The following is a 14295-nucleotide window of genomic DNA, read 5'->3' as shown; positions in this document are numbered from 1 at the left end:
CATCCAGCTTACCTGTCAAGAATAGGTAGGACTGATGAAACTATAAAACTCCTAAAAGAAAATGTAGAGGAAATACTTCAGAAAGTAGGACTGGGCAAAGACTTTATGAATATGACCCCAAAAGCACAGGCAACAAAAGGAAAAACAAACAAATGGGATTATATCAAAATAAAAAGCTTCTGCACAGCAAAAGAAACAATTGACAGAGTGAAAAGACAACCTATAGAGTGGGAGAAAATATTTACAAACTATGCATCTGACAAAGGATTAACATCTAGAATACACAAGGAACTCAAACAACTTAAGAGTAAAAAGAAAAAAAAAAATAACCCAATTAAAAAATGGGCAAAGGAGCTGAATAGGCTCTTCTCATAGGAAGATATACAAACAGCTGACAGACACATGAAAAAATGTTCAACATCATTCAGCATCGAGGAAATGCAAATCAAAAACCACACCGAGATATCATCTCACCCTATTAAGATTGGCTATTATAGAAAAGACAGAGAATAACAAATGCTAGTGAAGATGTAGAGAAAGGGGACCCCTCCTGCACTATTGGAAGGACTGTAAATTGGTGCAGCCATTATGGAAAACAGTATGGAGGTTCCTCAAACAGCTACAGATAGAACTGCCATACGACCCAGCAATTCCACTGCTGGATATATACCCAAAAGAATGGAAATCATCATGTGGAAGGGATACTTGCATTCCCATGTTTACTCTGCAGCTATATTTACAATAGCCAAGAGTTGCAACTAATATAAATGTCTGTCATGGGACAACTGGATAAGGAAAATGTGATATATTTATTTACACAATGGAATACTACTCTGCCATAAGAAAGAACGAAACACTGCCAATCACAGCAACATGGATGAACTTAGAGAAAATTATGTTAAGTGAAATAAGCCAGGCACAGAAAGAGAAATACTGCATGTCCTCACTTAGAAGTGGGAGCTAAAAAATAATTAAATAAAAAAAATTAAAAAAGAAAGATACAAAAATCATAATAATACATTGAACTCTCAAAAGAAGAGAAGGGTGGGGAGGTGGAATGGTGGAAAGGGTAAGAGAAGAATTGGTAAAAGGTCATGAAAATTGATTATACTATATAATGTTGAATATACTAATTATTCTGATTTGAACATCACATATTACAAATGGGTATTGATATTCAAAGCTGTACCGCACAGATATTTAAGATCAACTATGCTTCAATTAAAAAAACCCCAAAATCCAAAAAAGCAAAACAAAACAAAAATATAGCATTAGAGGAACTGCCAAGAAACATCAGGAAAAAAGAGAAAATAAGTCATATTATTTAGTTTCTAGCTATGTGCCAAGAAGTTCTCTTTAAGAACTTTACATACTTTTAAAAAAAACTAAACTCTCACATTAACCACTCAAAACATGTTTATAATCCACATATTTTTCATATATAAAAACTGAATGCTAGTTCCACCCAGAAGCAAGCAAGAAACTGAGCATGTCCGGGGTCCTAAGCAGGAGCCCAGGGCAGCCCCCTCCTCCTGGAATCAGGCAAGAAGCATGCCGAAAACTCCACTTTCATGCAGGTGGCCCACCACAACTACTACCACAGCAACAGCTGCTGCAAAAGCTCAACGCCACAGCAGCAGCCACAGCCACTATGCAGGTGGCCCACCAGACACTCAACTGCATTGACACAAGGAAAGTCACCGGCAGACACTGGAAAAAGAAGAGGAAGTCTCTCTACTCAAAGCCTACTCCAGAGTAACAGAAGATGCAACTCCTCTACCAGATGACCAGACATCAACAGAGAGATACCAGAAATATGAAAATCCAAGAAAATATGTCACCACCAAAAGAATGCAGTAATTCTCAAATACCAGACCCTACAGAGCAGGAAACACTTGAAATCACTGAAAAGGAATTCTGAGGAACAATCTTAAGGAAACTCACTGAGATATGAGAAGACTCAGTTAGACAACATAATAAAATGAGAGAGAAAAAAAAAAAATCCTGGATATGAAGGAGGAAATTTACGGAGAGATTAATACCTTAAAAAAGAATGTAGCAGAACTCATGAAACTAAAAGATTCACTGAACAAAAAACAACCAAGAGTTTAAGCAGCAGGCTGGAACAAACAGATGAAAGAAATTCTGATCTTGATGATAGTCTTTTCAAAATAACCCAGGAGGATAATAAAAAGGAAAAAAGAATTTTAAAAAAATGAAGAAAATGTTAGACAGCTAGCAGAGAATCTTAAGCACACAAACATTCAAATCATGGTGTTCCAGAGGGGAGCAGAAAGGAAAAGTCATGGAAAATCTATTCAACGAAGTAATGATGGAAAACTTCCCAATAAGAGAGAGACAGGGACATTCAGATGCAGGAGGCTCAAAGATCCCCAATCAGATTCAGCCCAGAAAGATCTTCTCCAAGACACATTATAGTCAAACTGGCAAAGCTCAAAGACAAAAAGAGAATCTTAAAAGAGGCAAGAGAAAAGCATCAAGTCACCTATAAGGGAGGTCCTATCAGACTAACAGCAGACTTCTCAACAGAAATTCTACAGGCCAGAAGAAACTGGGATGATATATTCAAAATACTAAAAAAGAACTGCTAGCCAAGAATACTATACCCAACAAGTCTATCTTTCAGAAATGAGGGAGAAATAGTGTATTTTCCAGACAGATAAAAACTGTGGGAGTTCACCACCACACGACCAGCCCTGCAAGAAATCCGCAAGGGAATCCCGCATCTGGAATCTGAAAAATGACAATTACTCATCTTACCAGCTATAGTTGTTCAAACTCTGTTTTTTCATAATTCAGTCTTGGTAGGTAGCATGTTTCTAGGAATTTATTCATTTCATCTAGATGATTTAATTTTTTGATCAAAAATTATTTATAGTATTCTCTTAATACCCTTTTAATTTCTATAAATTTGGCTGTAATAACCCTTCTTTCATTTCTGATTTTAGTTCAGTCTTCTTTTTTCTTAGTCCATCTAGGTAAAGGTTTGTCAATTCTGTGGACCTCATCAAAGTATCAACTTTTGGTTTCATTGATTTTTTTTCTCTTTTCTATTTCTTTTATCTATGCTCTAATTTTTATTATTTACTATGTGTGGGCTTAGTTTGCTGTTCATTTTCTAGTTTCTTGAGGTGCAAAGGTGATTGCTGATTTGAGATCTTTTTTTTATTAGTGTACACATTTGCATTAAATAAACTTCCCTTTTAGCAAAAAAACAAAACAAAACAAAAAATCTGAATGCTAGGATGAGTAATATTCCCCAAATCATATTAAGTCAGAGGAACTATAACTATAACTCACTCTGAATTAAAGTTTTTCCTCTTATATTTTGTTGATTCTATCTGAAACATTAGTACATGAACAAAATCAAGCTGAAGGTAAAAACTAAAACTAAAAAAAAAAAAAGAATAGTTAGGACTGAAATTTCCAACCCACCACAGAAAATCATTTAGGTATTTTCCCAAAGTACAAGTGAAAATTTGAAGAGATTTGAAATAACGCTTCTGGTTTTTCATTATGAAAAAGGGCTTGAGCATGACTTTACTGTTTAAGCCCAAATGTTGGTCTGAGGAACAACAGACTGTGGAGATTATTCACGAAGGGTCACTTTCTTTTTTGGTACATAATACACTTCGTGAGAAAGTATGTAGTTTTTGATAGGGAGAAAGGACAATCCCATTTTGTTTCTAGGCTTTCTGCCTGAATGCTGAGACATTTGGTCACCAACTTAACAGTCAACTCAAACTGGAGACAGAAAACTTAAATGATCAGAGCTGCAGTTTAATGATTTCTAGGGCCATTTTGATATATTCCTGGGATCATTTTAGACAGCTGTTATGAATTTATCTAAAAGTGGGTACTCACTCAGAAATTAAAATGGATTAAGAATCAGATTTTCCCTCACCACAACCCCACCCACATTTAATTACACATCATCCCACGACCTGACCCAGAAAACCCAAGCTGACAGGCTGCATTAACTAAAGCTGGGTTAAGAAGACGTGCTGTGTGTTCTTCCTGTTACAGCTACGATCTTTCTCTCCTCTCAAGACCTCAGGGAGCTCGACTGCGGCTGAACTCAGGACACTTTCTGTTTGCACATTACTTGGTGCCTAACATATACTGCCATAGGTTATCATTCACGTTTCTGGGGTACATGCCTTGGCTTCCCAACTGGATGGATATAGACTCGTCCAGGGTATAGGCCAGTTTACATCTCTGTTCATTGCAGTACCACATTTTGCATATATTTGACATGTAATGCATAGTTATCAACTGACATGAAAATAGAAGACTTTAAACATCTTTACTGAGATGAATGACTTGCTGCTCAGAAGAATAAACAGCTGTGGCCATTTTCCAATAACAATTATTTCATTTGTCATTTACGACTGGACATCCATACACTCAAAGCCATTTCGGTTCTCAAAAATTAACCAAACTTCAGGCTCTAGCCTAACATGAACTGCATACTATAGAATTCAGAGTAAAAGAGTCAAAGTAAACTTGCATCTTTTTACAGTGTACATTAGCATTTCATTAATACTCATTTAAGATGATAAAGCATCAGTTTAAAAGAGCAAGATTTTCAAACAAGTGTCAACTGAAGGGCTTAACAAAGGTGCTAGACAGATTTTAAATCTTTTGAAGATTTCACTCAGGGCTGCTGAGCCTTTTCCTAAGGTCTGTAACAGATGATCTAGGTCTGTCATTTCAATCTTCTGACGGTCAGCTATCCCTTTTCAGAATCTGATGAAAATCATGCACTTTCTTCACAAAAACAACAAACGTGAAACTGTTCACAAAGCTATGGACCCCAGATTAAGAAGTTCTGCTCTAAGGCCTCATATTCCAACATTTCCTTGAAATAGGACCTGGGCATGCCTACATGAATGTTGGGAAAAAGTTCCCAGTTGAATCTGATGGGGAACTTTGAGAAGAGCTACTTTTATAACCTAATTCTGCAAAAAGGGACCCAAGGAGGAAAATCTAACCTAACACTATGATTTGACACAGAGGCCATGGAAGCCCAGACTCTCCCTTTCTTAAACGATGTTGCAAGCTACCTGTGCAGCCAGTACTAGAAGTCAGCTCTTCTGACTTCCAGGCCACGTCTACTACATCATGACATTGTGTTCTGCAGGGTTCCAGAAACACTTGGCTTGCATTATTTTGATTCTCTTGTAACATTTACTTATTTTTTTAATATGATATAAACAAAAATAACAGGTACTAGGACAAATAAATAGTATATTATTTAAATTAGGAGAAAACTAACTAGAAATGGTATTTTGCGATGACTTTATTTCCCTGCTTTTGTTTTGGCTCAGATCTCTGTTTACAAACTTACTTTCACAATTATAGGAATGACTTAAAATTCATAAACTTTTTAACAAACCCAAGATAACTAAGAGTGCAAATATGGAAGCTGATTTTAAAAAGCAGTTCTCCTGTTTGTGTATAAGAGGTGAATTTTCTATAAATCATGTGGCAGGTATCTAAAATACACCATAACAGATAGTTTTGTTTGTACTTGCTCAGAGACAGCTATATATTTTTAGAGTATTTTTAACTGGAAGTTGTTGTCTAGAATTTTCTTTCTCTGCCTCCCTTTCTCTAAAAGGGGAAGAAAGAAAGAAAGAGGGAGGAAGGGAGGAAGGAAGGAAGGAAGGAAGGAAGGAAGAAACATAAGCCCACTCCTCAAACCAAAACAATCCAACTGATTTTCAGGAAGAAGAAACATCTCTTCCTAAGGTTTTTGTGACAACAGAAACTCATTTCCTCTTAACTTTTTAATTCCATGAAAAAAAGTATTAAATAAATTAACCTCACACTACCAGGAATTAATAAGTACTTTACAGAACACTTTTGGGTCACCAAATTCCACCTGCATCAGAGGCATGACATTGTCTCTCAAATCCTAGAAAAATGTCTGTGACCTTTTAGGTGAAATAATACACAGACAGACTATGTATAATTCAAATTTTGGTTTTATAAAACGTATGTTTCTAGAATACAGGCCTGCGCACACGCACATGTATACATACCAAACACATGTAGGGAAGCTTTTAATCTTTATTTTATGCTCCTCTGAACTGTTAATTTGTTATCAGTGCATACTTTGTTGTAATTTTAAGAAATTGAATAGGAGTGTTAGGCATTACGATGCTGCTAAAAATAATGCTTTTTTGCATACTAAAAAGTGATACTATCATCAAATCTTCAACTATCAGAAAAACAAAATTCTATAAATTGGGCACTAATACATTTCATTTTGAGCTTTAACACTCATTCTGAATGACTCTGAACTGAAAGTTTATTGTATTTACTTTCTGTTTTCCCATCTTTATCTATATATTTCTTTATCTTGATAAAATTGTTAGTTGGGGAGGGGTAATAATTGGAGAAAAGGCTGTTAGCCAGAATTATGAAGATAAAAATTTGGATTAAAAACAAAAGATTGTACAATTTTTGTTTGGCAATTTGTTCTATACCTACATTTCCATTCTAGAAGTACTCAAACAATAACCATGACAGCTAGCTTTTATTGTGCATGTATACTGTGCTGTAGACTACTCCAAAGGCTTCCCTCCTAACGACTCACTGAATCTTCATTACAACCCTGTGAGGGAACAAAGGCAACTTGTCCCAGTGGCAGAGAAAGAATGTGAACCCAGACTGTCTGGCTTCAGAGCTCAAACTTAACTTCTTTAAATTAAAGTACGAGGTTCATGTAAGTGATTATTTATATGCCCTTTTTGGTAGGTATCAAACCCAAACTCCTTATTGTTTTATTTGGGGAGGAAACTTTGAAATGAATTCCTTTTGATACTCCAGGATATCTTTCAGTACAGAAGTGCATTCTAGACTGTGTGTAATACTCCATATTATAAGGTGTGCGTGGTCATCTGTAATGCATTGTGACACACTTTCACTCTTCACAGCTTGCAGGTGTTGAGAATTTCTACCTCACTATATCAGGCTGCCCTTTTTTTTTTTTTTTTTTTTTAGCTCATAGGACAAACAGCAGGTAGCAAAAATGGAATACTCTGGTTTGAGTTCCTAACCTAATTCCTTCCTCATTAGAACTTTAAAGCCAAATGGTTAAAACACAAATATGATGTGAATTACATCAATACTTTAAAGTCATTCTTGTGTGCTCTAGGAGAGGGCTGCGACCACAACTAAATTGCTCTAAAAATATTTATTCTGTTGTTCATGAATGCTATAGGTCTCCTCTGTTTTAGCTGATTAATTAGGTGTTCATCTGCCGGGTCAGATCTACGCTGTGAAATGTCAGTATGACTGGAAATAGACCAGAAAACACTGTAACACAGCCAGACAAAACTTTCTCCCTGGTCTCCATGCTCAGGGCGTCATATGAATTACTCCAGTGTTACAGCTGAATATTTTTGGCAAGAATGTGAAATAAGAACCCCAGTTTGGGGAGGAGGGAGGAAGGCTGGGAAGAAAATACTTCTATATCGGATGATCTACTGTGCCATCCGTGTCTGGAGGTATTTAAGAATTTTATTTTGACTTCAACATCTGACATCACAATTTTTAAAAGGAAGAGGAAACAGACATATTATTAGTTAAGACTTTGCTTCAGTCTACATATCATTTTAATCCTGTTTATTCTAAAATGACTCCTCTGTTCATTTATTAGACTCTTTGGATTCAAAAAGGCAAAAGCCCACACACCAGCTGTCATGTTCACTTTTTTCTTCCACAATAACTATCTGTCCCATACCACAGATGCTAAACACTGACAGTAATTCAGGTTTGAAGGTGGACACCTAGGAAGATATAAAAACAATCTCTGTCAGTCCATTTTAATCACTGCTCTTTCAGGCTAAAAAGGGAAACAGAAAGACTGAAATTTTTGTGGAAGGTTTACTTAGGTCAATATTGCACATTTTCACATAAAATTAATTTAATGTAAACCATTCCCCAGTTCACACTGGCTCTTGAGAATTGGAGAGCCAGGAATGGAAGCCAGGGAGTACAGCCCTAGGCCTAAAGTGACATTATGTGACTGTTAGAGACACAGTGCGACCACTAACAAGGGAAGTCGTTCTGGTGAGGCTCAAAGGGCAATGTATGCATGTCATAAAATCTTCCAGGGTCATTTCTCAATTATTAGCTTCAATTTACAGAAAAGAGTGAGCAGGAATCCCAATCAATCAGGAAAAAAATGAGAAAGACAAAAATGTAAGCACCTATCAAAATGAACACTGGAAAAAGACTCCTGTCTCTCAGAGTTCGTGTTCATGGGGTCCTATCAGAGAGGGCTTCCTTGACCACCTCATCACAAATAGCACCCACCACTGCTACTGGTTATTCCCATAACTGGAGTGCTTTTCTTCACAGCACTCATATCTCTTCACATATTATTATAAGTTTACTGTCTATGGCCTGTGCCCCAACCAGAATGTAAACGCCATGAGGACAGGGATTCTGTTTTGTTCACTGTACTATCCTCAGAGCCTATACCTACGCTTGAAACAGAGTAGGAATTCAATAATTATTTATTGAATTAATAAATGAATTAGCACAGTATCTCTCCCCACATAAAAATTTTAACTAAAAACATTTTATACCAATATTTTTAATAGATAATATACTGGTAACTGTGGGCACAAACAGTGTAGAACTTTTCCCAGGCAGTTCCATATAAAATGAGCAAGTAAATAACAGGTAGACAAAGAATAAAGCATCATATCAAACTAGCAGCCCCAGAAGACAACCTCTAGGCCAACCAACACTCTACTTTTCTCCCAGCCTTAAGTCTTCAGACAGAGAGGCCAATGGTGCTACCAGATAATGACAATCAGCAGAGTTGCTTGTGGATTCTAAAGCTTTCTCCAAGGTCCCCCAAAATAGTTTTAGCAGTTAAAATAAAATCCTTACCTCCTGGAAAGCCATTCTCCCCCAACCTTCCTCATTCCCAAGTTCCTCAGGGTGCCACCTACCTGTGATTTTACCCAGATTGGTTTTCTGGAAGTCAGGGTTCCGCGGCTCTTCGGGGCTTGCAGACTTCATGACAGAATTGATAGATGACAGGGTGCTGATGAGCTGTGAGTTGAGGGAGCCAATCTGCGAGTGAGGCTCCCCAAAAGCCTCTGCCAGTTCACTGTAGTTCTCAGCCAGCAGCGTCTGCTGTTCTGCCAGCAGCTTCTGGATGCGCTCAATGTAGTGAACCAAGCCGGTCTTCATTCCAGTGGGAGCCAGGGGCTGGGGGTTCTCCAGGAGCTCCCCTACAGGCTCATCCCCAACGCCCACGCTCCTCCTGCTGGCTGTCAGCCCCACCGTCAACTGTGGAGGCCCACAAGCGATGGTCCTCATTTTGAGACCAACCAGGTAGTTGTCATTAATATTTATCTGTCCCACGCCTGACTCTTTGGTCTTCACAGCCGATGGCCTGTCAAACCCAGAACTGCCAGAAAGCAACGTCCCCACACCGATGGACCGGATCTTGGTGGAGGAGTTGATGTCCTTGACACGGCCCTCTCCTACGGCCACCGTCCGCGTCTCCACAGCCTGGGTGCTGGTCTGCTTGTCCAGAGTGCTGAGGGAAGTGTTGGTGCAGGACTCCACGAGGGAGGCTGTCTCGGTGTTGGTGAACTGGGTCACCTGTTGCAGAGCCGTGCAGGTGTGCTGGTGGGTGGTCGGAGGCATGGCCATGACGGCAGCGTCTGCCTGGCAGGTGGCCTCCGTGTTCACACCACGCGAGGCGCACTCCTTGGGAGAGCAGACGGTCACATGGACCGAACAGTCTCCGCAGCCGATGGACCGCACCTCTGTGACATTCACGTGTGTTTTGAAGAGTGTCAGGTCACCGGCGGACTCTTCCGTGTTGCTGCCTGTCTCGCAGACGCTGACCTCCACACCCACACTCTCGTCGCGCATCTGCACCGACCTCCCAGCGCAGCGGTCGTGCACTTCCACCCGCTCCTTAACCACCCAGCAGGTCATGGGCAGCTCGGGCCCCACGGCTCGGTCCTTACCTTCGGGCTGGCAGGAGATGCCTACGCTGTCTGTTTGCACCGAGGTCCCGACACACGCGTCCACCACGTCCACATGACTGCCAACCATCTGGTCTCTGGTCTGCGCCACCGCCTCCACCATCCTGCTGGAAACAAGGGGCTGGGCCATCAGGGCTTTGTCAACTTTTTTCCTCGATCCAGCAGCCTGCAGTTCTTGCTTGAGTTTCGTCATCTCCCGGTCATGGGTGGTTTCTTTAAGCTGTACTTCCAGGCGGTAGATCTTGTCCTTTAAGGCTTCTATGGTCTGCTGTTGCAGCTCAATTTCTTTGTCAGCTTCAGTAGTCACTCCCAGCATGGCCTCTGTCACACTGACCCCACAGTTCCTCGTCTCAGTGACCATCCCCACAGCTGCATCCTTGCAGTGCCTGGAGCCTCGGTGGTACACAACGATATCGTTCATATTCTCATCGGCGCCCACAGCCACAGACCGGCACTCCGGAGGCCGGGTCTGCCCGTTGGCCCCGAGCTCCGAGGAGCCCTCATAGCTGCTGTCCTGGACCTTCTGCTCCAGCGCCTGCATGTCTGCTGTGAGCTGCCGGAACTCCTTCATTCTCTGCGCGCTCTGCTCCACGCTCTCCATCTCTTCCTCCTCATAGTCAATGTACAACTCCCCACCACTTCTCCGGGCCCGGGAGAGCTGCTCCAGCTGGGAGGCATTCCCTGCGCTGTAGGACCGCTTCCTCACACCACAGACATCATTCTGGGATGCAGCCCTCTGGTTTTTCAGCTGTGAGGCCAACTGCCTTTTCTCCTCTTGCAAGACAGAGATCTTTACCTGCAGCACAGGGATGGTCCGCACCTGCTCCTCAAGCTCTTTCAGGCGTTTCAGGGCAATGGCCATCTGCTCGCGGATGTGCTGCAGGTGCATGGGGCTCACATTGGTCACTGGAGTGGAGATCCCTGAGCTTAGGGGGCTGTGGCGGATGGAGCTCCCCATAGAGGATGTGGTAGCAGCAGCCAGGGCATAGCCACCATAATCCCCGTTGCCTTGATATCCATTCTGAAGCTGGTATGTGCCAGGATTGTGGTTTCCAGAACCCATAAAGGAGGTGAGGGAGCTTGTGGAGCCCATGCCTCCAAAACTGGCCAGCCTGGGCCTTCTGAACTCACCTGATGTCACCTGCATGGTGACTCTTTCCTGTTCGAGTCTTCTCCGGGTCTCCATCAGTGTCTTGGTGACATGAAGGTTGTGCTTTGGGAGTTGCGGTGAGGGAGGTGGCAGCTGTCGATTTTCAGGGATAATAAGAAAAGCGGGTAAGGTCTCCAGAGGGGCAGGTAGCCTTGGGACTGGAGTTGACGTAACTTGGCTTCTGGCTAGGAAGAAGTTGGGGCACTGTTTCTCATCACTGTTGGATGATGAGAGGGATTCCGTTGAAGTCCACAGACCTTGCTGTCCAGGTGTGGCCCTGGTCTCTGGGCATGGCACAGATGGTTTCCGTCTCTTCTGGATGTTCAGTTTCTTGATGGTGTTTCCCTTCTGTATGTCATCCACATATTTCAGGAAATCTAAGTCTAGTTGATAACCATAGGGGGTCTCCACAAAATAAGGGTCTTTCTGTTCTTTGTCATGGTCTTCACTCAGAGCATCATCTGCTTTTTCTGAGAGAGAGAGAGAGAGAGAGAGGAAAATATTACGATGCCATGCCATGTAATAACATAATGGTAAAAATTAGTATATGTGTATGTTGCAGTGCAGCAAGCTGGTATGATTTTAAGAGGTGACAGACCTATGTTCTAATCCTGGATCTACAACTTATCAGCTCGGTGAGCAAGTTAATAAACCTCTGTGAACTTTAGTTTCCCTCCAGGTAAAAATGGAGATACAAATACTTAACTCATAGAGTTAAAAGAATGTAATGAGATAATGATTTTAAAGAGCCAAGCACACAGTAAGTTCTTACTAAATACTTTATTTTTAAAAGAATGTATTAAAAAAAGACTTGAAAGCATTTTCAAATACATCATTTCTTTTGTCCTCTACAGTCCCTTAAAGTATAGGGAGCAGACATTAAGATTCCTATTTTACAAAATGTTATCTGAAGCACAAAAAAGCTGAAAGTCAGCAGCAGGTCCAGGAAGCCAGGGTGTGAGCTCTCCCCTGTGCCGCTCTGTGCAGCCTTTCCACACAGTGGCCAAATGCCCCCAGTACCTGCCCAACTCCACGAGATCACAATTTGTCTTGACACATTCCTTGTTGAGAAAGCTGGGGCAGAGGACACCAAGGGATTAACTCCTGCAGCATGGGTGCAGGAACACAGTCAGAGGACAGACTTCAACTCTAGTTTATGACTTCCACTTCTCAATTTCTCTCCTCATTTGAAAACAAAACCAAAACCTCTCCCAACTAGAGAAAAAGTTTTCTCCAGTTTGACCTCTTTTGGACAGAACATTCACTATCCCAGGAATACATTGTTTTGTATTTGTGATGAATGCAAACAGATGCAAAGAAGAATGAAAATAATGGCAAACCTATACTCTAACCACTGGATCATGTGGCTTCGTAAATGCTACTTCTGGCTAAACCAAACATTTAAAAAAGGAAACACAAGAATCTTTCAAAGCGCAGACCTTGTTGCTGACCAGAGCTATGCTTTTCAAATTTAAAAGCAAGGTCGTTTCTGTTTGTTTAAATTGTAGGATCAAGTAAAGTGTTTTCCTAGATCCATACTACAAAAGCCTGCATTTTTAGAGCCATGGAAAGGATCCAAAAGCAATGAATGAAAAAGTAAGCTCTCTGTACCTCTGCTCCTATCCTGGGTGTACAAACCCATCTGATTGCTGCCAAGGTCCAGGTACTTCTAGCAAACTTGGGTGGCCTGTCTGCCTTCCCAGTCCCTAACACTGCCATACATTTATGCTTGATAGTGCGAATGCATTGAATAACCCCTTTTGCCTTCATTTGCCCCTTCTGAAATATCAGAAAGAAAAGTACAAAAGGAAGTTTGCCGAGCAGAGGTATAAAAGGGGTATGTATTGTTTGCATCTCGGTTTAAAACAATATTAAACTGTCGTAGCTGCTAGAAGTAAGCACTAGATTTCAATTCTAAAACACATGGGAAATGAATTCTATTTGAAAGAAGTGCTCAGAGCCAATTATTTTCTAGCCTAAGAATGGGAGAACTGACCACGAGGCTTCTGTGGGGAAACTTGTGCTCATGCTTACAGAACCTGGCTTTCCTTCTCTTTCCAACTCCACATGGAGAATGCACTCACTTAAAATATGCAGCCAGACCTGTTTCCAGCGCTGCCTGAAATTCCATAAGCTAAGAGAAACTGCAGGCTCGGGTGTCAGCCCGGTAGACAGGCAGACCTCACCGACCCTGGCCGTGCGTGAGCTGGCAATCCTCAGTTCCTAGGATTTTTTTGTTTTTGTCTGTCTTTGGTGGCTGCCTGGTTAAGGGGATCTGAACACTTGACTCTGGCGTTATCAACACGGCACTCTATCCAGCTGAGCCAACAGGCCAGCCCTGGAGCAGGCGATGCTAAGCCCGACCCTGCCACTGGAGTGGAGTCCGGAGGCTACGCGGCTCCCGGACCTCCCCGCCCCCCCTCGCCCAGGCCACCGGGGCCCTCAGCGGCGGGGACGGGCCCTAGGCCACTCGCCCGCCCCTCACCTACCCGGCCGCCCGGGGCGCTCCACCGCGCACCAGCTCCCTGCTCGCAACGCGCCCGCAGCGGCCCTGCCTCTGACGCCCTGGGTCCTCGCCCCATAAGGCAAAGACTTTCAACTTTGGGGTAAGCTCAGTCGGCCCCGCACAAATACCATAGGCCGGGTTTTCACCAATGAAGTCTCCCGCCGGCGTCGGTGACACCACCCCCGGCACACTCAGCTGTTCGGCATTCCCTGCTGCTTTCATGAAAACAGGAAACCGGGATCTTTTGAAAATGTGTGTTCTTCATTCCAGTTTTGCCAGGAGTGAAAAAAAAAAAAAAAAAAAAAGCCAGAAATTGAAGCATCTCCACAGAGAGGCTCTGTCTCTCCTGTACCAGTCGCTTCTTATAAAATAGTTTGTGTTCTCTGTGGAAATAAGCAGCTTCAGCCCTCAGTCACCTGAGCAAGTGGCGAGGCACAATGGGCCACTGTTCTCTGCAGGCCTCAGAGCACCCAGCAGGGCTCCCCGGTTCCAGACCCCGCAGGAACGCTTCCCTACAAAGTGACACGTAGTTATTTACCCTTTCGGCTTAATCACAACTGAGATTTTTGCCACTGATTAGAGTTTCTTAA

General features: G+C 42.1%; 1 protein-coding gene across 3 annotated transcripts in view; it reads right to left on the bottom strand.

The window, feature by feature from the left end:
• The window catches only part of KANK1 (KN motif and ankyrin repeat domains 1), a 58871-nt gene that overhangs the window by 19912 nt on the left and 24664 nt on the right, over positions 1–14295 (bottom strand). For 2 of the 3 annotated variants that reach the window (XM_063080536.1, XM_063080537.1), the window contains exon 2: positions 8997–11669. In XM_063080536.1, coding sequence (XP_062936606.1) covers positions 8997–11669 — 2673 coding nt within the window. Of the gene's footprint in view, positions 1–8996; positions 11670–13688; positions 13774–14295 lie in introns of those variants that run through there. The other variant, XM_063080538.1, reaches the window with a different exon arrangement.

This window comes from Cynocephalus volans, chromosome 16, assembly GCF_027409185.1.
Source record: "Cynocephalus volans isolate mCynVol1 chromosome 16, mCynVol1.pri, whole genome shotgun sequence".
In the NCBI taxonomy this organism is placed as follows: domain Eukaryota; kingdom Metazoa; phylum Chordata; class Mammalia; order Dermoptera; family Cynocephalidae; genus Cynocephalus; species Cynocephalus volans.
The sequence above is the reverse complement of the archived record's forward strand: the minus strand, read 5'-3'. Positions and strand labels throughout refer to the sequence as shown.